At 41.2% G+C, this 26,145-nt stretch overlaps 1 protein-coding gene across 1 annotated transcript in view; it reads left to right on the plus strand.

The window, feature by feature from the left end:
• The window catches only part of DGKQ (diacylglycerol kinase theta), a 114,549-nt gene that overhangs the window by 33,924 nt on the left and 54,480 nt on the right, over positions 1–26,145 (plus strand). Inside the window, exons 4-5 of the mRNA XM_059834040.1 lie at positions 11,416–11,495; positions 21,444–21,543. Coding sequence (XP_059690023.1) covers positions 11,416–11,495; positions 21,444–21,543 — 180 coding nt within the window. The remainder of the gene's footprint in view (positions 1–11,415; positions 11,496–21,443; positions 21,544–26,145) is intronic.

Genomic DNA, 26,145 nt, shown 5'->3' on the forward strand with positions numbered 1-26,145 from the left:
TAAGTACTGAAAGGCCGCAATAAGGTCTCCCCAGAGTCTTCCCTTCTCCAGGCTGAAAAACCCCAATTCTCTCAGCCTGTTCTCAAAGGAGAGGTGTTCCAACCCTCTGAACATTTTTGTGGCCCTCCTCTGGACCTGCTCCCACAGGTCCATGTCTTTCCTGTACTGAGGACTCCAGAGCTGGACGCAGTACTCCAGGTGGGGTCTGACCAGAGCAGAGGGGCAGAATCCCCTCCCTCGACCTGCTGGCCACACTTCTTTTGATGCAGCCCAGGATAGGGTTGGCTTTCTGGGCTGCGAGCACACATTGCTGGCTCATGTCCAGCTTTTCATCCACCAGTACCCCCAAGTCCTTCTCCTCAGGGCTTCTCTCAATGCCTTCATCCCCCAATGTGTATTGATTCCAGGGGTTGCCCTGACACAGGTGCAGGAGCTTGCCCTTGGCCTTGCTGAACCTCATGAGGTTCACATGGGCCCACTTCTCAAGCTTGTCCAGGTCCCCCTGGATGTCATCCTGTCCCTCAGACATGTCAGCCACACCACTCAGTGTGGTGTTGTCTGCCAGCTTGTTGAGGGTGCACTTGATCCCACTGTTTATGGATGTTAAGTGGAGAGGGTGGACCCCTCTTCTTTCTATAGGCGCAGCTGGTAGGGTGTCTACGTTTTCTGATGACTATGGTTATGACCTAGAAAAGCCTCTTGACCAAATGGAGATGGCTACTTTTGCTACTGTGGTATAGCTTGCTTGTGCAGTTGTTATTTGCTCCTTGGAGTGCAAAGCCTTGGTGGAGCTGAGCATGCAGTGTAGGTAGGTGCCTTTGTCGTCCCTCCAGCTGTAGGTGCTCTAGCTTCACCTGCTTAGTGGGTTTAGGAAACCTGCTCTGGGTGAAGTCAGGAGATGGGACGATGGGGAGGGTGCTTTTCTGAAAGGTGAAGTTCTTTTAGTTCATTTGTCAGTACTGGGCTTACGGTACCAGGGAGATGGAGAAGCAAGACAGAGTTTGTTGTTAGACTTTAAAATGTTTACAGCCTTACTGATAGGAGAGTGAGAGGTCTTTAGGGCAGCCCAGGGGCTTTGTAAGGCTACCACCATTCAAACAAACCTGCTATAACCAAGTTGGTGCTTGTGTGATCGATGGTTCAGGTATATCGTTGAACTGATTTGACTGTTCTGTTATTCAGTAGCTTGTCTTGTTTTCACTTGACTGGTTGCTGTTACTTCCTAACAGCACATCTGAAATACAAAGGAATAGGAATTCAAATGTGCTCCCTGGAAATAACAGAGCTCAGATGTTACAAAAACATTTCTTTTGGGTATCTATACCTATAAATACAGCTTGCTCTCGTGTAGACAATTCTGGAAGTATGAAGTACAATGCAACCCACATTGTGCAGAAAGAAACTGCATTTTTATCAGACAGGGTGTATGCTGGCATCTTCATTTAAAGCAGAGGCAGGTATGGCTGGTTAGTTGCTAAGACTGGAGAGTCCTGGAGAGAGAAAGGACCTGGCAAGTACAAGTGATCTATAAGGGAGCTCAGTAAATATTTGGAAAACCTTAACAGGTTTCTCATTTCTTCTGGATTTTCAGAGGAAGAGGATGCACAATGTGGTCTCATTGGACTGTAAAACAAGCAAAGGCCCAAGGTTTCTCACCGCAGTGAGAGAGGAGGGTGTTTTAATGCCAGACTTCTTAAAGCTTTCAGAGATTTTTCCATTCCTGGCTTGCTGTTGTTTGAAATCTACTGGGAAGACCAAAGCTTCTAGTGACAGCTTTCCTGGTGACATTTAGCAAGCATTGCACAATAGACTTACAAACTTAAACTAGGTTGTGTTTTTGTCTGAGAGAGCACACCAATATTGCATACAGGTCTTTGCATGTTTCTGCTCAATTGGGAAATAAGCTGGCAAGGTCCATGTACTGCATCCGGCATTCCTTTTAGTGAATAGTCACAGTATTCAGGCTGGCCTGTGGTCATGGTCCTAAACAAAAAAGCTGAATGTGTCTGTGTTGGCAAGCTGCTACAATGGAAAAGGAGCTCAAAGCTGTGTAACGAATGTAAAAGTTTTAAGTCCCACAAACTTCCAGTGAAAAGAGAGCATTGCTTTTAAGTTTACTCATGAAAATAGCATCTCCTCCATCAGCTGGAATGATCCTGTCTGTATAAGCAGTCTGATAACATTGTGGTTTATATAATAATTTAAAACGTTGAGCTTTAAAAAAAAAAAAGTCTCTTTCTCCAATCTATGACTACTTAGCCTGTGGGCATTTTCACAAAGCTACTGTCTTCTAATTATCGATGGATCTTTTCAGTGAATACTAAGGCAGTCCTGCTGAACAAAATAGCCTGCTTGCAGGATGAAGACAACTTCAGAATTGAGTGAGAAAGCCCCGAAAGGGCAGAGGCACTGTAAGATTAAGCCTGTATTTTGGCTTCTGTCATGGCAGGCACATGCTATGGAAGAGCAGAAGAGAGGGGGAAATAACCTACTTAGTTTTGACCAAAATAAAACTTTGTTTTCATAGAGTTAGTCTGACTTGGCCTGAATTTTCTTGGTGCTGATATGCCCTTTAATTCCCAGTGATTCATTGTTTGGAAGACTGTTATTGTTGTCTTGCATAACAGCTTTGAAGCTTTGGTTTACTCCCTGGCTTTGCTAGATTTCTGGGTGGTTTTGCTCTGTCCATCTACAGGCAGTTGTCCTTCCTCCTTTCATCTTTTAAGTATGCTGCAGTAGCTATGCCTCCTGCACTGGGCATCCTTGCCATTGTGTGCATGGGTGTACTTTTATTAAACTAATTTGAGCAAGCTGATTCTTCCATGTTCAGCTCTTCTGTACCTGTCATCCTTTCCCAAGTGCTCGTAACCAGCCTCTTTATAAACCAGTGCTGCTGTTTCATGACTGTGAGTCCTGGTAGAACCAAGGTGGAAGCTAAGACATGTCTACGAATGCTGGCAAACAAATTGGGAATTATGGAAGCCTTTCCAGCTCCTGGACTAAAGCAGTTTGGTTTGGTGATGCACCAGAAGGCAAAGGGCCCTTCTGTGTTTCAGGGTGACCCTGGGGAAAGTGGCTGGACTGAACAAATGTTTCCATGCCCTTCCTTAATAAGAAGGGTAATAAGAGAACATACTGTTTTCACTTATTCTAGCAGTGATTGCCCGTGCTCTTAAAAAAAGAGCTGTTTTTTCACTTGCCAAGCACTATCTTTTTTTCTTTTTTTATTGTGAGGGGAGGGTTGAGAATAATCACTTGAAAGACTAGGTAAGATTTGCCACCTTATGTGGTTTTTGCTGTCCTTTCTGTCCTGCAGTCAGTAAGTGCCCAAAATAAGCCTCTTTAACTTGTTAAAATAACCAGAACCTTGCCTCTCTAAGGTAGCTAGCTGCAGAAATAGTTGCAAAGAGAAAGGCAAATAAACAGTTCTTTGTGGCTGTAGTACACAGGGCAAGAAATGCTGGACGGAAGTTGTAATAAGGGAGGTTTGGTTTGGGCATCAAGCACCAGGCTCCTAACTGTAAGGATTTTGGAGGACGTAGAACTGGCTGTGCAGAGAGGCTGTGAGTAGTCTCTCCTGGGTGGGTTTTTGGAGCAGGTTTGGCTGACATTTGTCAGGAACACAGAAGGACAGACTAGCTGAGCTCTTGAGGTCGCTTGCTGCCCAGTTTTCTGTAAAAATTAATGCGTTAACCTACATGCTTTCATTACAGTTACCTCTGGGACATACTGAGATTGGTGCCCAAAGTAATAAATATTTTTCTAGGAATTGACAGTGTAGGCATGTGGCACAGAAATAACACACTGTCTAAACTATAACATGTGAATATTTGACATCAGCTGAGCAGAGTTGTTGCTACTCTTCTATCTTCTGCTTGGAGTGAGTTTTGGTTTGCAGGTCTGAGAAGAAAAGGATGGAAATCCCAGTGCTTCCCTCATCATTTGGGCTCAGGAATGTCCTCGTCTCTTTCTTCACGACAGATGTCTTCTCGGGAGCAAATCATGCAAGACCTCTGAATTTCCACAGTAATTTGTTTTGATAAATGCTGAGACTTTTTTGTTAATTGCTGAATTTGCAGCATTCTCAGGCTTGGCGTCTGGAGTAGGAGAACATTTAATAATTCTGAGGAACACTGATATTCTGAAGAATAGCTCTGACTTTGGGGAAAGGAAGTACCTCTAATTGCAGAATAGGTTGCAATAATGGCTTCATGTAGCATAGGCAAATTCAAATACTCTTTCCTGTTCTGGGTTGTCGATGCCTTATATAAGTTGGTGACATATGGAACAAAGATTTGTAATAATTGTGCCTGCTTAAGAGAAATATTTATGTTGCTAGAAGTACTGGTGGATATATCTTCTCATCACTAAACTTTACGGGAAGCCTGGGAATGTTTTGAGGGTATAATTTACTCCTGATTCATTCTTTCATCTTGATTAAGAACAAGATATATGTTCCATGGACTAATTTATAATCTGGTGTATTGACTTGAAGTAAAAGAATCTTGGCTTCTGTAAATTGTTGTGCTTTAGCAAGCTGAAAGGACTTGTGCTGATTTACAGCATGTTAGAGTCTGACCTTAACTCTTCAGACTACGTAGTTAGATGTACCGCCCTCTAAACAGTAATGCTCTCTCCTTGAGTTAATGAAAATGAAAATTACTGAAAATATTGAAAAAGAATTGAAAAATTCACCCTGCTGGAGTGAATTACCCCTCTGGAGGAAATGGCATGAGCCGTTATTCTTTCTGTAGTACCTGTTACATTTAAAACACAGTGAGGTTTGCTGTGAAGCACAAGGCTTGAAACTGCACTGCCTATCCTTTGTGCTGCCCTGAGACTACTGCTAAACTTGATGGCTCTGATTTCTTGCCAAGGTCAATGGTCTGTTGCATCAGGCATGTGGTAGTGTAAAACGTGCCTGTGCCGTCACCTTCCCAAGAAGCCCACCTAACCCCAACAGTTCCTTGGAGAAACAGCAACAGAGTCGTACTCCTGGTGCTCATCACCCTGGAGTTTGCAGCCAGGAGACAGATGGTTCTTGGGTCCACCGGCTAGCAACGCAGACTCTGACCACAGTTATCACAAGGTACATGTCTGTGATCTTATCCTTTTGCCACCTGGAAGGAGGTGGACTTTTTGTGTATCCCTTCTCTTCAGACTGCTGCCCCTCTCTTGGGGCAATCAAACTTTGGGGCAGTTGTGGCCTGCTGCCGTCTTCCCATGGCTAAGTTTAGAAACGTGTGGTGCAAGGTGTTAAGGGGCATGGTCCTGTTTTTTCAGAGACCTGCCTGCCTTTGATTGGCAGAAAATTATGTTCCTTGCAGCTGCTGGGATTTGTTCAGATGGAAAAAAGAAAAATTTGATTACAGATGAGTTTTATTTGATGTATAAAAAGCAGTAATGAGTTGAAGGTTTTCGTATGAAAAAGGAGGAGAGAGGCTCTCAGGGTGCGGAGGTTTATGATAAAGAGTGGAAGTTGCCGTAAAGCTGGAGATGGGGACAACAGAATTGTACCACCTGCGTCTGGTCCAGGAAGCTGTCTATAAATGTGTTTGGTTTTTAAAATGAAAACTTCAAATTTTTAAGCCTAACATACGTGTGAATACAGAGACCCATTGCAGTTCAGGGTAGGAGGAGTAAAGTTGCACTTTAGATACCTGATGAGGAGTTTGTCTGTGTTTCTCCATCTACTATGTTTCATCTTTTTTTAAAGATGACCTTTTAAAGATGACATATGTTTGGATAGGGATCATCTATAATACTTGCAGACACCTGCTGTTGAAAAAAAAGCTACCCAATATTTAATCTGGTAGAAGCTTTTCTTTTTTGTCCAGTACAATTTCCATGTGCTCAAGAAAAAGTAGACAACATTCCCCTGGCCACCCAAAGGGTGGTCCAGTGCCAGAGTCAGTTGTTAGCCATAACCACAGCCTTTTCTTTGTCTTGTTTTTCTGAGCATCTTAGCAGAAGACAGATATAATCAAGGGTCCTGTGCATGGAGGGTTCCCTCCAGAACTGAAAGCTGGCATTCACGATGTGTGAAATGCTAAAATAAAACCACACTGACTGCAGGCCTGCGTTTGGGTGGCAGACAGAAGTGATAGAGGGAAGCAATGAAGTTGCAGGTGGATTTGTGGCAGCGATGTCTTAGAAGGGCGTATGCTACTCAACTCTCTGATTAACAGCCCACCACCCCCTCTGCAAAGGCCCATAGTGACCTGAGAGTTCATGTTGGACATCAGCTGCTGAGGATTGCAGAAGAATCTTTTAAGTGAATTAATTTTAGTCTACCATTTTATTGCCTGGGGTCAGTGAATGTAAAGTGATGTGTATGAAGGGGGGAAAAATACTCTTGCAAGTTGATGAGCCCTGAGTCCGCTTTTACAGATCAGGCAAGAAATGAAGTTAGAGTTGTAATGGTGCATCTAGGGAAATATGTGCCCAGAGAGTAACTGTCAAAAAAAGGCAAACTGAATGCGAGACATTATTACAAAGGGAATGGGGAGGAATGGCACGAAAGCCATCTCTGTGCCATTATACAAACTCACAGTGTGCACGTACTGTCTGCAGTGACTGAGCTGCTAGCAAGTCCATGGGAGTTTCATGCAGCATTAGATCTTCAAGAAGGCATTTTCCTTTCTTCATTTTTTTTTAATCCCTCTTATAATCTTGCATGTAATCTGTGTAAATTTATAGGGCTTTTGGAGAGGATTGTAGAGAGTTTTCATGTATGTAATACTCCTACGTATATTAGGCCATCTGGTCCAGTAAACTCTCCAAGACAGGGACTTCTTCCAAGTCTTAGATTTAACAGGATGCCCCAGAGAATTACTGCTTTTCATTTAGTTTTATTTATATTCACATTAATGAACTGAGTATGTTCTTTAATGCATGGCACTTAAATTTTTCCAGAAATGAAGAATTTATTGTGCCCTGATAGCTGGGAAAACAATTCTGAGTTACGAGGTCATTCCTGGCTGAGGTAATGGTTTGTTTTAAAAACAAGAATAAGCCCTTTAGTCAACTAGGTCATTCAGTAATCTGTAACCTTTGTTAAAAGATTAGAAGAAACGTTGGCAGGCACTTAATGGGAGTTAGTTTGTGCAGGTGAGCGAAATGCAAGTGAGTGAGTTACAGCACTCACAGATAACGCCAAAACAAAATGGAATTATTATTTGCCAAGTCATCCAAGCAGTATTGAGGAGTTGTGGTGTTGTCACTTCATGTCAGTGTGTGAAGTTTTCCCAGTGCTGGCTCTGTGACAGGCAGCTGGCCGAAGCACTGTGTTGTTTCCTGGCAGTTAACTGAAGTTTGCTGTGGGTCTGCGTGTGTCAGTGCGTGCCGGGTGTGCACGGAGAGAGCGCTCGGCTGCAGGAACTTGCCTCTGTCTTCACGTACAGGAGCCCTCTCTTTTTGAGAGTCCTCAATGTGACCTGTGTCAACGAGAGGGGTGACGGCTCCTGTTAGTACCAGACCACGTCCTGCAAAAACCATGGGTCGTGGCACCCTGCAGTGAAGACAACAGGAGGGAATTGTTGGAAGAAGGAGAGAGTGTTACTGCTGCGGCTGGTACTGGTGCAACTCAACTGAAATGTAAGAACCAGAGGCAGAGGGGCAGGAGGTGACTGGCAGGACAACAAATCCAGACAACGGAGGGTTGGAGGAGGAATTGCAATTTACTTTGCAGGTGCTTTTGTTAAGCTCAGAATGAGTGCTCGCTGAAATGAGAGAAGTGCTCTCGGGTTAAAACACACATGTGAATTGGTCCACAGTGAGTCTTGTGTTAAACTGCTCACACTTCCAGGAGAGGATCAAATCTGTTTTGGCCTTTGTGTGACATTCCTTGATCCTCCTTGGAGAGCAGTTTGGTAGCTCTGCTTTTTAAAAGTGTTTAGCAAATGTAAAATTAGATTTATAAATACAATTGTTAAAGTTAAAATAATAAAAAAAAAACTAACATGTTAAAATATAAATTTACAAATTTATGTTTGAAAAACAGCAAAACTGACTTATGGTGAGTATCTCCTCAAAGAGGAAACAAAAGTAATTTTCACCACCATCTAGGATTTTGCTCGGGACTGAGTGGTCTTTTCAAAAGTGGGAGAAGATTATCTGTTAAATTTGGTATTTCATTTTCCTCAAAAGTTTTGCATTTCATCTCCTGAAACTTCACACAGCATCTTCTGTCTTTTTTTTCCTGGTGAAGGATCACCCTTTAAAAACACAAACCCTCTCCTGGCTGTCAGAACTTCAGGCTTAATTGTGTTGCCTTTCTGAAACTACTGATACAAATTTAGGATTCCCCCCTCAATATTGTTCATGCTTCAATTTGGCTTGCTGCCTTTTTTTTTTTGTTTCTTTGGGGGTTGTGGAGAACAAAACCAAACTGGTGACTTGTAAGAGTTAGCTCACCCCCGGAGGAATTTTGCGGGACAGGAAAAAGACACAGCCTGAGCGCATCCTCCCTGCCGAATTTGAGGCATGTGACAAGCAGAGGAGGGGTGTGTGCATACCTCCTGAAAAATCTGTGAAATTCTTTCATGGAGAATGTTACAATATCTGTTTGGGCACTGCTGATCTCCTGCCATTTGTCTCTTGATATTCCTTAATTTGATTCTTAGCAAATGCTTCAATCTTTCCCTTGAAATTTTAGGGAATTCATTATTTTGCATGTCGTCTTTTTCTGTATGCCCTCAGTCAAACGATTAAAACCTTTATGCACCTTCCTATTTTACTCCTTGTCTGAAACCTTCATTCACCTTTTGATTTTACTGCTTGTCTGAAGCTGCCAGTTTGAATTCTTCTTTAATATGTTTTTCTGTGCCATGAGATGTTTCCTCAGCTGAACGGTGAGATGCTGTCTTTATGCAGGACCATGTTTTGGTGCATCTATCACTGCGAAGAGAAAATTGAGTGGTATTGTGTAGTGACTTGAGTTGTCTGAATAAATGGAGAACATCCCTCAAGGTCCATGCCCATGGAAGGAGCCACACGTGTATCGGCTGATTTGTAGCTGCCTTCTCTGAATTACCTGAGGTGTTTGTATAGGGCTTGGTTAACTTGTGTATTGAGTTATTGTGTGTGCATCTCAAATAAAGCTAGTAGTCACTTGGAGATACTGATCTTCAGACTTCCGTTGCCTGCTGCTTCTTGCAGATCATAAAATTTCTGGGAGCAATCTGCAGCGCCTTGCTTTGTTCTTTCCCTTCTAGTCTGTCCCCTTCTGAACTGGAAAAATGAGGGAAAACAGTGCCATTTCACTGAATTTCAGTACTAACTGATACTTTCTCCTTGACTAGCTCTCACCCCTTCATGAAGTTCTTGATAGCTGTCTGTTTCTATTTGAAGCTTCCTATTGTTGCCTTTTGTGGGTTGGAGGTGTGGGAACCTTTGTCACCGTGCTTCTGCCTGCAGGGCTCAGTCCCACTCACCTAGCCAGGTTCAGCTGGGCTTTGGGCACCACTGTGGGACAGTGAGGACGGCTGGGACAAATGTCTTCTGGTGGAGGCAGGGCATGTGTGGTAAATTTCAGACTAGCTGGTCAATGGACAGGTAGCTTTTCTCCTGCAGGCTCTGCAGACCTGCTCTCACAGCAACCAGATGACCCTCCTAAAAGCGTCAGTAGAAATGTTGCAGAGACTTGAGGAGAGAGTAGGTTACATTCATTTACATCCATGTTGTGATAACATACATAAGTGTGATAAGAATTCACCAGTTCTCTGTCTGGGGTCGTACCTGTTTTCTGGAGCAGGAGATGCATCTTTCCTCTGCCCAGACAATCACTTTGTTCTCTTTGGTCTTCTCTGTGCTGATGGGCTGTGCGCTCCTTCCTCCATAGTGACCACCTCCAAATGTTTTGGGCATCTGCATTTTCAGCTCTGAGAATCTGCTTCATCATCCCTTCATTGACAGTTTCCACCCCTTATCTGCCCCACTTAGTCAGGAACGCTATCAAGCTTAAAGATGCACATAACACTTCATAGCACCAGCAGAAGGTTTGGGTCTGCTCCATTGCCACTTTCTTTCATCAGTGCGGTAATCACTCTGTGTTCAACCATGGATGGTGAATATAACATGTTTGTATGCAGTAGTGACTTGTAGTGCTGCTTTTTTTTCTGACTTGCAGACTAATGAAAAAATGTCTGCCTGCTGCTCACATTAAGATGAGTGCCAGTGTGAAAGGGGTCATCCTTCTTTTTGTGCCACCAAAAGGAAGGGTTACTATGCATCGACTGGCAATAAGCCAGAGAAGTGGACCTGGATTTTAATGCTTGAGTTGGCATGGGGGAAGCGGCGTTCTGACATCAGAAGTCAATGAGCTGGAGAAGGGAGAGGAGAAGAAAATTGTCTGTTTTTGATGGGACTAGCACATATGATCAGTAATAGCAGTGGGCTGCAGATGGGAAGCTTGAAGCGCATGGGGTTTTTTTGCAGTTGCTGGTGAAACTCAGGAAGTGGTACAGTGTGTTTCTGAAAAGCAGGGACATGCAAAAACCTCCTGTGTACAGCAGCAGTTGCCACTGGCAAGTGATCTGCCCAGGCACTGGGAGAGGTCTGTGCTTCCACACAAGAGGTCAGGGCCTGAGCATCTGTGTAAGGCTTCACGCTTCAACTGGTAGAGAGCAATTCTGAAAGAAGGAGGACTCTAAAGCCATAGCTGCATAGCTTATTAGTTCTTAATTAATGCGAGGTAGTGGGAATGAAATAAAAAATCCCTTGTTTTCTTTGCACAGCTTAAGATCATGTAAATCCATGGTAAGAAGCTGTGGAAAATATCATACCCATGAGAAACTATTTTTTCAAAAACACTGTCTTGTTTGAAAGAGTGCTTTGTGGAACTCGGGTGGAATTCTAAACCTGTTGCTTCCACAGTAAAAGAAATAATTAGTTGCTCTTGACTTTCAAAGCTGCACACAACTGGTGACCTTTAATTTCATCTCCTACATCCATTACGCTCAGTGTGTAATGATACTGTGTTCTCCCATTTATTCCTGTCACATGCACTAGTTTGTAGAATAACTCGCTTTCAAACATGTTCATCTGCTTTGGCTACCTCAAAGAGCTGTTTTGGACTTCAGACTGTTTAAAATATCTTTTGAAATTCAAGAGCTCATTTTGGTGCTTATGGAGAGAGAGTGTGGGAGGGCATGACGTGCCGTAGGCCTGTAATGCATCGGGATAAACTCTCCTTCCTTTTCCATTGACAACACCTTAGTAACAAAATAAGCTAGAGTTCACGCACTGCAAGAAGTGTGACAGTCATGTACATTCTCAAACCTAGGGGAGAGCAAATGTGGTTAAAAGATGTGTTCCTAATTGTATTTGACTCCATATGATTTGTTTGTTTGTTTGTTTTTCACAAAGTCCCTTGTTTGTGAAGACTTGCTTACAGTTCTTATTTTATTTCCGCAGTTTGCAACTTCATGTCTCATGAAAAGTGCCTGAAGAATGTCAAGATACCATGCTCTTGTATTGCTCCCAGCCTTGTACGGGTGAGTAAGCACACCCTGCCTTGTCTCCTTCTTGGGATAAAAGCACAGATTTATCACTAAGGAACATGGTGTTGTACAGTTGTGGCTTGTTAATATCGTAATGCTTAAATCAATTGTGTTAGTCATCACTGAGGCTTTTATAGCTGCTCAAAGGCAAAGTTACATTTCCTTCGAAAAGTCCCTGCTATGGGCAGCTGTTGATAATCTGTCTTTGAGGAGCAGTTATTTGCATTCTTTAAATATTACTAGATGTTCCTAGTTGTGTGTCATTACCTGGAAGTCTTGCAGTAATGGAGTGGGGTAACTGATTGATATCAGTGCTCTCGGAAAACCATACCGTGTGTCATACTAAATTTTTTAGAGCAATTATGTCTTACTGGGAAAATGCTAAAGCTTCTCTGCCTAGCGAAGGGGCTGTGTTTGGCTTTTATTGATTGCTGCATCTTAAGAATTTGCTTGTTTATTGTGTCCAGAGAATAAAGTCATTGCATTAAAAGCACAGGATTTCAAAGCCAAAAAAACAGAGGGCAGAACTTCAATTGAAGGTAATAATTCAAATTTCTTTATTTCGGTATTTAATAAAGTACTTGCTTTCAGATGCCCTGGGACTTTTTCTCCCACAAGACTTCATGCTTAAGAAATTGCTTTTAAAGGGTCTGAAAGATAAAGCAACTTTAAAGAAGATAACAGGATGCAACTAAGGTATTAAGAAGCTAAACTGAGGAGAAAACAAAGTGTATTATCCACTTGGGAAAGGATGACAGAAAAGGAAAAAAAGGGAGGAAGGAGATGAGAAGCTTACTAGAGAAGTAGTAAAACACTACGAATACCTTAAGGAGCTAAATGCAAAAGTCAAATGAGACATGGCTGTAAAATCAGAATCACGTGCATTGCAGACCTCGCTAACTAAAAGCACATTTATGGGAACACAATTGTGTAGACCTGGGAATCTGTGAAGGAAAGCTGATTCCCTTCTTTGTATCCTAAAAAGCTTTACAAGTTCCTTTATATTCTGGAAACCTGTGTAGGGGTTGAGATGGGAAGGCTTAAAACTCAAGTTACAGGAATTGGATAGAGAGAAAATAGCCACTTGTTTTTCTTAAATTTGCTTTGTCTAGATGATAATGCTGTTAGGCTTTGCTACACGCTTCCTCTTCCCCACATACTTTTCATCTTGAGACGTAAAACTTAGGTGGCAAAAAGGTGTCTGATACATAGAAAGTTGCCAGTGAAATAGTAAGAAATACTGCTCTAAGTCTTAGAACCCACAGAAAAGGGACATGTAGATAGTGAGAAATGCTATTAGTAAGAATAAGCATCTACTACTGTTTCAGTATGCTGGCCGTCAGTCACTGTAGCATGGGAAAACGAATGATGAGTCAGATGATGTAGGTATCTTTGCAAGGGGGATGGTAAAAATGCAACTGGGAAACACTTATTTAATTTGGAGTGTCAGAGTTGTAAACATTTGTGATTGCTGCTTTTGTGAATTTGCTCTAAATTTATTTCATTGTTTAAAATAGCATTTGTTCCTTTGCTTTTGCGTGGTAAAAATCCTGTGTTTAAATTTATTAATGTTTCCACTTGCATCAGTCATGGATGTCAGTGTAGTTTTGTTGTTCTTTTGCCAGTCCCCATTCTCTACCTGCCCCAACACATGAATTGTGTCTAATTGTTTGTTGTTTACACATAAAATCTAACTACCCTTGCTGTGCAGTAAAATTTGTTTTATCTGAGTGTGGTCGTCAGCCCTCAAAGCTGTTCACAGTTCGTGTTGGTGTGTTTAGCTGCAGAGTCTTCTGCGTTATTCGTGTTGAGCTGTAACGATTATGTTTCGAAAATACTGGATAGTGCTATTCTTTCTGGACAGTCTTGTCCTCCTTGACATGGTCATCCAAGTTATATTAATCCTGGTCTGCTGTGCAAGTGAAGTCTGCCATATGGGAGACATCGTTTTGCATACAGGCTCTGTCGAAGTAAATATTGAATTTGGCATTTGCTTAAAAAAACATAACAGAGCAAAAAACAAATGATAATCGTTTATAGAATGTGTGGAAAGTTTATTTTCTTAATCTCCCTGCTCTCCTTTCAGATTATTTATTTATGAAAAGGCCCTACGTAGGAGGGAACACTGGTGGGATTTTTTTTCTGATAGATCCTTCTAGTATGTCAATATTCAGTGTATTACAGAAATGAGATTTTTTATTTATTTAATCCCCTGGATTTAATCTAGAGAAGATGGCAATTGTTAAAGCTCATCAGAGTGTGTGTCATTTGATACTAAGTCAAACTGTCAGAGAATAATCTTTCAGCAGATGTTTCATGGAAACTTTTAGTCCTGAGAGTAGGGTTTCCTTCCCAGGGTCAATTAAAGGCCCGCAGAGTCACAAGCATGCCGTGACTGCATCCAGCCGCAGATCGTTCTTGATGAGTTCACACTTAAGGCTGCCCTAAGAATTTTTTTGCACTATTATTAATCATTATCACCTGCATTTAGTATTCCAGACTGGATCCAGGTCATGATGTTTCAAAACAAGACTTCATGCATCAGTCTTCTGAACAAGTTTGTGTTTTTGTGGTTTGCAGGGGATTTGTTTCACTGGTAAGGTGTCGACAACTTTTCCGAATTCAAATCCTCTGTCCCCTACATTCCCATAAGTATTTGACTACTCTGAGGTATGTAAAAAAAAAAAAAAAAACCAACCAAAAACCAAACAAAAAAACAAACACCCCCTCCCCCCAAACCCCAGAACACCCAACACAAATGAAAATAACAGTGAAAACAAAAACTTCTTTGATTGGATGTGAAAAGTTCGGTTGGAATTGATGCTGTATTAGAAGATTTTTACCCCTTAGATTTGTCGTGGAAGTGTGCATGTGTTTTCTATATAACTGTTCTTCAAAAACTGAATGGAATTGAGGCATTTGCTATGCTTGTTTTTCCTCGTTGTTGTGTTGGTGCATTGGTGTAATGGTTTGTACACATTTCCACTTCAAAAAGGGTTGATAGGCTGCTCATGAAACTTTGTTTGCTTTTATTCTTAAAGCCAGGTTGTCTAGAATGGAAAAATTCTAGTTTAGGTCATCAGCTTCTCCTGAAGCTTTCTATGCTAAAAATAAAACTTGGCTTTGTAGTTCAGAACATGGGTAGCCGCTGTGTTCACGGGTTGTGATAGTGAATGGGATGGTTGCTGGATTCAGCTGTGGTTATTTGGGTCAGTTCATCATGAACTGAAAGCAGAAGAGAGGAAAGACTAATACTCGGGTTAGGGTAAGTCCCCCTAACCCCCCTTCTGATAAGCCATTCTGCATTGGACAATTCATACTTCGTATACACAACAGCAGCACCTCATTTTTTTGCAGCTGAAGGACTTCTGTACTGGGACACAACCTCTTTGTTGTTTACTTTCTCTCCCTACCTCTGTTCCCTGCCCAAGAAGCAGCGGGAAGCTCCAACAAAGTGTGAGACAAAGACCATCAACGTTTGGTTACTGCTTCACTTGTCTTGGAATAATATATCCCCCAGTCTTATTCAGCTGTCAGAAATGTCAGATGGATTTCTGTGTGACTGCCTCAGAGAATTAGCTTTTAAGGAATGTTGTTGCAAATGGCTCACAGACATTTTAACAAATGAGAAAGAGCTTGGCAAGCTGGGAAGGAGAATTTGATGTGATTGGATCGGGTGGGAGTTCTGGAGAGTATAGGGGAAAAAAAATCAGAATCTGATTTTGGAAAATCATTTCTTGGTGGTAGCTGCAGTTGTTGGAAGTTTTGTACCAACATTGGTTAAAAAAATGCTTCAATAAATGCTTGCTGAACTTTTACTGCTTCTCCCAGAAGACTGTCATAGAAGACAGGCTGAAATGCAATGTTTGTCAATAAGCTGGCTGGCATATTACTGTTACATCTCGTCTTCAAATTACTGTATATTTGACATGCATCAGTCAAGGGACTTTTTATCCTGCCCTTCTTGTTGTATGTTTTTGATGGTGGTGGAATTAGATTTGTAACATGAACTCAACTTCACAAAATATATGCTTAATATTTTTCCTCTTTTATATTACATATTAAAAAAACAAGTTTGGGAAAGTTCTTTATTTCTCTCTCTTCTTCCCCTTTTATTTGTCCATGATAAAGAGGCTTTGCTGGTGTGAGGGTCAGGGTGTTCTAAGAACGGCTGGACCCCAAGCTGATCTTTTTAGCAGGGCCTGTTGCGAGGTTTCAAGCAGAGAGGTTTCAAGCAAATAAAAGGGCTCTTTGTGATTACTGAGTAATAAGTAAGTAGTTGAAAAGATGTGAATACTGGGAAAAGTTGAATCACAAAGTTGTTAGCTTCTCTCAGAGAGGATGTGATCTAGTAACTTAATATTAACCTGGATAGAATAATCATGGGGTGTACTCCAATGTGATCATCATATCTACATCTCTAGAGCAAAGGTTTTTGGTGTCAGAGTGAACCTTAGGAGCATTAGATAAGGAAGTACTTTTGCCCTGTGTCGTGGTTTAAGCCCAGCCGGCAGCTAAGCACCTCACAGCTGCTTGCATATTTACCCCCCCAGGTGGGACAGGGGAGAGAATTGGAAGGGTAAAAGTGAGAAAACTCGTGGGTTGAGATAAAGACAGTTTAATAGGTAAAGCAAAGGCCATGCACGCAAGCAAAGCAAAACAAGGAATTCATTCACCACTTCCCATCGGCAGGCAGGTGTTCAGCCATCTCCAGGAAAGCAGGGCTCCATCACTCATAATGGTTGCTTGGGAAGAGAAACACTGTCCGTCTGAATGTCCCCCCTTCCTCCTTCTTCCCCCAGCTTTATATGCTGAGCATGACATCCTATGGTATGGAATACCCCTTTGGTCAGTTGTGGTCAGCTGTCCCGGCTGTGTCCCCTCCCAACTCCTTGTGCACCCCCAGCCCACTCACCGATGGGGTGGTGTGAGAAGCAGAAAAGGCCTTGACTCTGTGCAAGCACTGCTCAGCAGTAACTAAAACATCCCTGTGTATCAACACTGTTTCCAGCACAAATCCAAAACACAGCCCCATACTAGCTGCTATGAAGAAAATTAACTCTACCCCAGCCAAAACCAGCAGACCCTGGAAACATCAGAATCCACAGAAGATGTTCTTGTTTCAGAAACACCATTTTAAGTTGTGTCAGCAATTTTTTTTGGCCTTATGTTGAAAGCAGTCTTTGTGAAGACTTTATGAAGTGTGACTACCCATGTGGGCATTTCGCGAAGATGGTTGCTTCCAAGCTGGTTGTGCTTATCCTTAAAATGCCACAGTGTTTTTGAATTGAAAACTAGTGACCTTAACTTAAAATCCTTTTGCTCAACCTTTGGAGGCTATTGTGAGAATGTTTGTATCCTTACTGCTGCGTACCCTTTCCTACTCGTAAACTGATCAGCCCCGCAGTACTGTAGGTCCTGCAGCCCTGCTTTCTCAGCCTCTCTGGTGTGTTTTACAAAGTCCTGCCAAGTGGGAGTCTCTCTGATGTGATGGGAAAGCAGATACGTGGGCAAAATAATACTTAGACACAGGCCTAGGAAAAGTTTTTAGCAGGTTGCTCTTTTTTAAGACTGCCCAAGACAGCAGCTGTGACTCTGGCGTTTGGTATATCTGTATTTCTCTCGTTCCCCTTCGAGCCTGGAATTCTTTGGCTCAGGATTCAGGCTAAAAACTTTCTTCTGCCTGAGTTGGTAGAAAAGCAACTGCAGCTGGGTGAAGAATAGGCCTTCTTGGAGCTGTATTTTTCCCTGCTGAGGTATCCAAAAGGTTGCAGACCAATAAGACTTGACCTAACCTGACTCTATCCACGAACCAGAGGGCTTGGGTGGTACCTGGGCTGCTCTGTATGTAGTGAGTCCACCTCAGTGGAAGAGCATTTAAATTCATGATCTGCTGTTGTCCACATGCTTGATACCCTGTGGCATTTCAGGATGAGCAACAATTTCAAAAGGCACTGCTGAAAGAAAAAAATTCTATCCTTTCTTTTTCTTCTGAAGTTTGGATGTTAAGAGCAGTTTGTTGCTGTTCTTTCTGTATGATGCAGAACTTCTGTGCGTTTGCACAGATTGCACTGAAGGAGTTAGAATCTAAGTTTTAGGTTTCTGTAGGATCAAATTTTATTACAGGCTGATAGGAACTTTTACAGAAATGTGTTACATTCTGTAATGCTTTGGATATCTTAACAGATGACAGGAAATAAAATAGGAACTGGGAGTATCTTGTCTGTGAGCGCAAAGTCATTCTGAAGCTTACGCTGGAGCGTTGCCACTATGCTTTCTGTTGATGGGCTTCTGATCAATACTGTGAGGTCACTTAGATGTCATTTAGTGGTATTACTAGCAGAGGGTTTCTGTATTTTTCTGTGGAAATTGATTTTAGTGGTTTGCATAAAGTAATTTAAGTAGTTGTACTGGAAAAGTGGTTTTAAACTCTCATCAATTATTAACTTTCTGTAGGCCACCTTATGTGTCTGTACTTTGCTGTACTTATACAGGTGGATATAAATTAAAGAATAATATGTAACATTTCATATTCTGACATGATGCCTCACTGGCTTTCCCAGTCTGAGTTTTGAATTTTTTTGTGTATTGGGTGCTTGGAACGTGTTCAGCAACAAAAGAAATGTAGGGAGCTGCTGGGAGAAACATGATGTGATTGATGAGTTCGTTATGTTGTACTTGCTCTTTTACCTTTTCTCTTTTTCCATCTTCTTCCCATCCCATTTCCCACCAGGCTCTGCAGTGATTTTATACCTGTCGCTTCTAAAGCATGTTAGAAAGACCACTCATAATAAACAAAGTTTCTTTGGCTTGTTTCAGAAAGGAAAAAGTTGAAGGAAGATACTTTTTCTTTATTTCCCTCCCCCCGCCCGCCCCCCAACATTTCAATCAGCAAGTTGTTCCCTTCTTTTTGGCAGTTACTTGAGATTTCAGAGGATTGTCACCAGGGTCTGAACAACTGCAGGATTTAGACTTGGTCTCCTTCCCTTGAGTCTTCTAGATAAGTACAGTAAGACCCTGAATAAATTTGACTCCTGTCAAAGTGCTTTCTCACAGACTTTCCCAAAATAAACACTGTTTTTCACAAAATGCTACTTTGATCCTTTGATCTATGGAGTGTCCTTTTTCTTCAGCAGAATCTTTCTGTGACAATAATGAAAAGCCTGCATTTCTATAGCCAGACTCATGGGCAGGGAAAGAAAAGTTCTCCGTGTTTCAAACATGGGCTGTTGAGGGGATTGGATGCTCATGCTGGGTGTCCAGAGCAGGTTATTCACCATTCCAGAGCTAAAGAAGGTCATCTCTGCGTCTGATCTCAAGGGCAATACTGATGCCTCGGGGACAGCTGGCCTCACTGTGCCTGGGGCTGTGGTGGGAGCAGGGCAGGCAGGTGACTTGAAAGTGACACTTGAAACGTGCAGACAGTTTGGGATGGGCAGAAAAGCTTTCCTAGAAAAATCCCACCAGGGCTGTTCAGTACTCCTCGCAATTGCTGTGTCTGGCTGGGATTGTGTTCATGTAGCCGTTCTCGTTCTCTCTTTCTGCACTTGAACTCATTGTGTAGGATGAATTTCAGGCAAGTGGCCTTCTCCCACCAAGCTGGGATTGGACTTTTCTTTATTTTTGGAGCAGCTAGAGTGAGAAAACAGCTCTGGCACTTCACCTCCAGAATAGCTGAGCCAGGTAACTTGCCTGTTACTGTACAGGCAGGTTTGTTTTTTCCCCTTCTCCTAAAGAAGTAGCATGAAAGTGTAAGAAATGTGGGCAGAGATTATGAGCCTTGAAATTAATCTGAGATAGTCTGATTAAAGTTCCCCAGGCTCTCCAGGATTTTTTTTTCCCCAAGTATATATATTCTTTTTATAAAGATGCATTATACGCCTAGAGTATTCAGACTGAAAAAAAAAATTAAAAAATGCAAGCCAACCATGAACTTTGTGTCAGTTAGAGCTGGAGGGCTGCAGAGAATTAAATTTCTGTTTGGGTTGATGGGAGTAGGAGACAGATGCCAAAGCATGGTTTGCTTGTATTTTTAAATCCCGAACTCATACGTAAAGTAAAAATGTGAAGCTTTTGGAGAGAAGGATGTTTTGTAATATATCATGTTGGAGATACTGATATGAAATCCTTTTGGTAGGCTGGCTGGCAGCCCGGCATGGTGGGGAGCCTGGGATCTGGTCAGGCAGTTTTCTGGTCCGTCAGGGACCACAAATTCCTCCAGACAGCACGATCTACTGGGGCAGTGAGCTGGTGACTCCGCTTGACCATTCAGCTGCTGTGCATGGTCTTGTTCAGGTCTAAATAACACAGGCATATTTCATACCTCTCTTCATCCTCCTTTACCTCCCAAAGGTTAATTCTGAGGAGGACTGGAGGAACCACGTGCTTTGCAGTTCAGGGATTAGTGATTTTTCTTGATTAAACTTCCAGCAATGTTCCTTTCTCCTTGTGTTACATCTGGCAGAATTTTCTCACTTACTTCATTGCGTGTGCTCTAAGTACAGGATTGTTTAGTGTAACTGTCCCCATGCCTTCAGAGGCAGAAACACTGGTGGTAATTAGACCTTTATAACTGGAAGCGACTTTCTGGGTCATCAAATTCTGTGTTCCCACTATGTGTCAGATTTGCTGCTAGTGGTTCCCAGGAAAACCCTAATATGCAAGGAGAAAAATTCAAATCCTGCTCAATAACTTTGGAGGATTGTTTAGTAGTACATCTGGGAGGAAAAGAAGCTATCTGTGACGACGTGTCTCTTAAGTCATTATTTCCAACTTTTTACTGGGAATGATTAATTTCATTTCACACCTAAATAACCATTTGTCAGCCTTTACTAGAAATATATTTTTTTTGTGATGCAAGAAACAAAAGATAAATCTGATATGTTTGTCATATCAGGAAGGGCATGTGAGATGCATAATGCTAAATACCAAAGTCATGGCAAACCTTTATGGAAGTCATTTGCATTCTAGAATTTTAAAGACGCAATTATGCTTCTTCCTTCTAATGTGAATGTCAATTTAATGAAGGTGTGCATCTTGTAGGCAGAGTGGTCTCTAGAACAAGTATAAGCTCAAGTATGTTTCTTACTCTTCACTTTTTCATCTTTTCTTCTATTTTTCTTTTGGTACTGTTACTTCCAGTCTTCATTATTAATCACTAAACAAGAAAAAAACTCTACCTTTTTAGGGTAAGTGAATAGTACTAGGAATATATATATGGGAATATATTCCTATTTAAATATATAGGAATACATTTGCTAAAACTGTTGGTACAGCTCTTGGCAAGAGGATATTGAAATGTATAATCTTCCACCTACAGTCAATAGGATGGATGTACTTCAAGAGCTGGATCTCTGTACTATCCAGGCTTTGAAGCTTTGGGGGCAGGGGGGAGACCAATGCCTTTGTCCTGATCAGCCAGTTGGCTGGGCTGTATTTGGAGAAGAGGTAAAAGGCATGTGGAGAGTACTGGACTGTGGCAGCACTGAGCTTTTATAAATTGTCTTGAGTGTGTCTTTAGGGTATTTTGTGTACATGTGCAACTATTACTCTTTAATCATCCTTGATTCAATTAAAAACACTTAGGAGAGGAACTGTGATTCCAGGTAAGTTGCACGGCACTGATCCCAAAGGCAACCTTTGGATTCATGGCACTGTGAATCAAGAAGCTGACTGGGACTTAAAAATATATGCATTATGTATTATAACCCAATAATTTTTAATTTTTTTTTTTTTTAAGTATTTAAAATAAAGTATTTCAAATATCTTTTTAAGTACGAATTTTTTTGAAACAGTATGATTTGCCTGTTTATTTGTTCTCAGGCTTAGTTAAGTTTACATTGTATGTACTGTCCTGTCTTGCATGATAAGCAGTTCCTGTGAATTGTAACTGGCACTTCGAAAGTTGTGGCTGATGATGTCTTATGCATTCTTCATTGGCAGATTCCAGTTGCACACTGTTTTGGGCCTCCAGGACATTACAAAAAGAAATTTTGCACTGTGTGCAGAAAGTCACTAGAGTCACCTGCCTTTCGATGTGAAGGTAACTTAAAAAACCCTAGTTGTATAGCCATCTGTGTGTTATCCAGTAATGTACACTTGCTTACGTTGCATACCTTGAGGGTATGTGTATGCACACACACACACACATGCACTTACTGTGTTTGAGAGACTTTTGGGTTGTTTATCATCCACTTATTGATCATGGAAACATGTACTTCACATTAAGGAATAATAAATCAATAACCTTCAATAAACCACAGACTTTGTCAAATGTGTATGCTCTTTCATGTTTCCTCCCATTTACTTTGGAGGAAGTAAAGTCTGGAGCAAGTCTGTGGTGTTGACAGTGTGTAATGAATCCATGCCCAAGATGTGCAAAGAATGAGAAGCTATTATGGCAAAAGAAAGACTTTTCCCATTGAGGTAATTTATTTCTGTTTCCAATGGAACCTTTGATACAGCGAATCATCAGGTATTCGTGTTTCTAAAACCTCCCCCTTTCTACAAAAGAATGGAGTATAACTTTTCTGTGTTACTCGTCTCTGTTGCTTGTAATGAGAATGGGGTGCCTTCAATGGAAAGGTATTTGAAAATATTATTTGTCAAAATAGTACTGCTCTGAGTGTTCTGACATGGATTCTCTGAAAAAACAGGAATTAAAGAAATCACCCAAACACCAGAATTTTTATTTGAAATACATGTTGGCATGAATACTTTACTGATTTTGACGTGGGGCAACTCCTTAATTCTCCCTTGTCTCCCCTGTCTTGTATGTCTAGTAGTTGTTCAGTTGATGTTGTGAGTTTGACTGGAATTTAGTATTTTAAAGGAATATTACCTGTGAACTGTTTAAAAGAAAGAGTCTACTGAGAAAAGAACCAGTTCTGTAGGGATTTGAGATGCTTTCAAAATTGCTGTTATGCTAAAGCTAATGTCTTATTTAATATGGTTGCCTATGTGTATGGGAAACATTTCTCTTTGATCAAGGCATTTAGACTTCTAATGGTGCAGTGTTTCTGTTTCTGCTTGTGTCTGGTGAGTTGCACAAGTCTAAACTGACTAATGGGAATCTGTCACTTAATATAGTTACCAAGTGAGTTGGATGATTTGGTGGATGGTCAAAGAGCTACAGATACCACAGAGTCTTTTCTGATGATCTGTCTTAATAAGCCTCAGAACTTGTGTGGAATGAGAGAATTTGAAAAGAAAATTTTCGCTAGCTATGTGCTTTTAGCTCTTGAAAATAGCTTTAGTTTAGTGACCCATTTTAGTTAAAGCTTTCTAAATTTTCCTTTCATATTCTTACTCTCTTAATTCTACTGTATTAGTGTTGTACCCATTGCAGGGGAGTATTTATTATTTCAGATGTTTCCATTTAAATGTTCTTAAACAAGAAACATGTGAAATCGCATGTTATATTTAGATATTACAAATGCCTGGACATTTTTTTTTCGTGGTTCAGTGAAGGTTCTGAATTATGTTCCTCGTGTGGATTAACCAGTTTTCTTGTTTTGTGTGGTGTGACTTGTTTGCTGTCCTGTTTTCTGAACACCAATAAGTCTACAATTTGTTTCTGTGATACTTTTCCAAAATGTAGCTTAAAAAAGGCAGCTGAGGTTCATAAAATGCACAAGATTCTTCCTTTACCCTTCAAAAATACTTTGAGAATTTGTTTTAGAAGTCAGCTGTTTTAAGCTGTAGAGCTTTTAAATCCAGATGGAGATGTTGAACTTTCTTCCTTTTTTTGCTTATTTATAATGACTTAGTAAAAGTCTACTGTTGGTTAGGATGTTCTCTTCTGATATTGAAATCTAAAGAACTTCTCCTGGAATCTTTGCCATAATTAAGATAGAAAAGAGGGTTAAGATGAAGTTACCTTTTTTAAGGAAATTATTGACATCATTAGATGTACTTTAAAATAATTTAAATAACTTGTTTTGGACTCTTCATATCTTACAATAAAATAGATTTTCTTGAAATTGCAAATTTTCAGACAGGTACTAAATGCTGTGGGTGCATGGTGAGGCATCTGCTCTCAGAAATGAGCATCCATGTATATTGAACCCTGGTGAGATAAGTACATACACTTTATTGGCAAAAATTACAATATTTGGACTCCAAATTCTGCTGACAATTACTAATTGCTTTGGATAGCTATTTTTGCTCTAGAGTTCACTGGTAACAGTTGAACCTGGTCTCACGATGATGAGAGTTGCTCTCCCGTTTCTTTCCAAGAAGAAGGGCTGGAAAGAAAAAAAGAGGAAAGGGAGTAAACCGAACATGTTTTTTAGTGCTGGATCCTTTACAAAAGTTTCTTACTAAGCATCAACGGGGAGCAGCAAATTTACTGGGGAGGGAGGCAGTTAACATTTTAAAGGTTATTCTGCCAAGCTTATGTATCTGAAATTAACCAACTTGTGTTTTTGGCAATTATAAAGGAATTCACAGCACTTTCATGACTAGTTTGAACAGAAAACTGTCATTCTGTTATGAGTTAAAGAATTGTGTAGATTATGGAAAGGCTGGTCAAGATGAAACTTCTTTTTGTAAGGTCATCTGATTTGACTTGATCTTCACATACTAAAAACTTAATCTTTCCTAGCAGCGGGATAGCTACCTTAAGGGTTTGACTCCTGTGACGTTCCCGCCCTTCCCATGCACATGTTTTCTTATTAGTTCTGAGTTGGGGTTGGTGTTAGCAGCAGATTTGAATTAAACCAAGGGAAAAAAACCCTCTGTGACCTTACAAAGCACAGCAAAGGGCAGTGTGTGCCTCTGTTAGCAGAACTAACGATAAAAATCCCAACACTTTTGTTAATTCTTTGAAGCCCTAATTTGGTCTAAAGAAACCTTTACCATTAGTGAGGGTATGACTCAAAGCATCTGGCTTGCCTGGTAGCTGAATTGGCTGAACTGTAAATTATTCCTGTTGTATCTATGAATATGGAGAAATGTGATTGGAGGAGGGACTGTGTCATACCTCATGTAAAAGTTCCTGAGCTCAGTGAAGGCACGTAGTATGGGGAGCTGTACATGAAAGCTTGTGACTGACTTAGTAAGCCCTATTAAAAGAGGCATTGCTTTGGTGTGGTGGTAGATCATGGTCTTCTGTGGGGTTAGAATAAGACAGTGTTAGTGCTGATCATGTTTTCTACAGCCTGGAGAGTGATTTCAAAACAAGGTATTATTCTCTATGTAATTTAATACTGTTTTCAAGATACTTACAGGTAATGTGGCTTGCGTGCAGTTGCCACCTTCCAATCTTCAGGTTACAGTCTTTAGATTTTTGTGATGTGCTTGGAGCAATAACCTGTTTGAGCAGAACAGAAAAAAATATTTGAAGAATTTGAAGCTTGCCTCTTACTTTCATTTACTTGACAAAAAATCGGACACCTTCCCAGAGTACTTGTATACACTAGTCTTTAAAAAGCAGCTAGAGGAGGATATTTTTCATCCATTTCTGTCTGAGGTCTGTAGAGGACTTTCCTAGCTCTTGCAGTAATGAAGCTGGTATTGAGATCTTAGTTGTATTTTTTTTTCATGACTGATCCTTTGCAGCATACCATTTTAGCTGTGGGGTTTTTTTGTAGATTCTCTTTTCTTTCACATCTGATATTTAAGTCAGCTTTTAAATAATGAAGGTACTTTATCGAACAACAAACTTGTCTAAAACTTTATAGGCTTCACTAAAACTTCTTCCAGCTACAGTATCTTAAAGATATTTTGAAAGACAATGTTAAGCTTACTTAGGAGAGTGCGCTGAAAAATGAGTTTTTTCCTTTTGCTGACAATGAAATGGTGATTTACCATATACAGACATAGCTTAGACAAATCTTCTCTGATATTAACATACCAGTTTATTCTGGTCAGGTTTAAAATCAAATCCATTGAGTGTCATCTGGCAATAAAAAGGATTTATTTCCTGAGTAAAACATGCTTTCTGGCTGTTGCAGTCTCCCTGAGACTGATGTCCTCCAGTCATTTTGCATGTTCTGACATCAGCGAGTGTCGTATCGCTTTGCAAACACAAGTGAGTCCGTGCCGGTGCAGGTGTGCCGCGAGGGTCGGTGGCTGATGCGACGACCTCTGCCGCGTCTCCCGCAGGACCTTGAGCAAGACAGGGCTCCTGGCTGCGAGCAGGAGGGGTGCGCTACTGCCTTGCTGATGTTTCGGTGGCCATTCCGCCTGCTTTGCTGGGGCTGGGGACATGAACACACCTCGTCTCTTGTCTCCTTGTGGTTCTGACAGTGACAGGGATGGAGAGAGGGGCTGTCCAGCAGAAGAGCATCTGCTGTTGTGAACCCACTCGTGAAGTGCCCGCTTGCTCTGCAGTAGGGTTTGGAAAAGTGTTTGTAAAGGGAATGGAGCGTTGCTTCAGGAAGACCATTACTTTACACTCAAGACTTGGTGGTATTCGGATGCAGAAGGAGAACTTTCTCTTTCTGTCAATGCTTCTAACATTCAGCTTTTTTTGGATTTGACTAAATCAAAGTAGACTTTAGGCACGATTGTGTTGGAGGAGGCAGCAGTTCCTGTGAAGCTGTGAGACAAAGCTGTAATAAGCCAAACAGTTGTTACAAATTTAACTTGCTGTATTGGAGGAAGCATGGCAACTGCTTAGGAGCAAAATTAGCTCAGGCTT

This window comes from Gavia stellata, chromosome Z (genome assembly GCF_030936135.1).
Source record: "Gavia stellata isolate bGavSte3 chromosome Z, bGavSte3.hap2, whole genome shotgun sequence".
Lineage (NCBI taxonomy): Eukaryota > Metazoa > Chordata > Aves > Gaviiformes > Gaviidae > Gavia > Gavia stellata.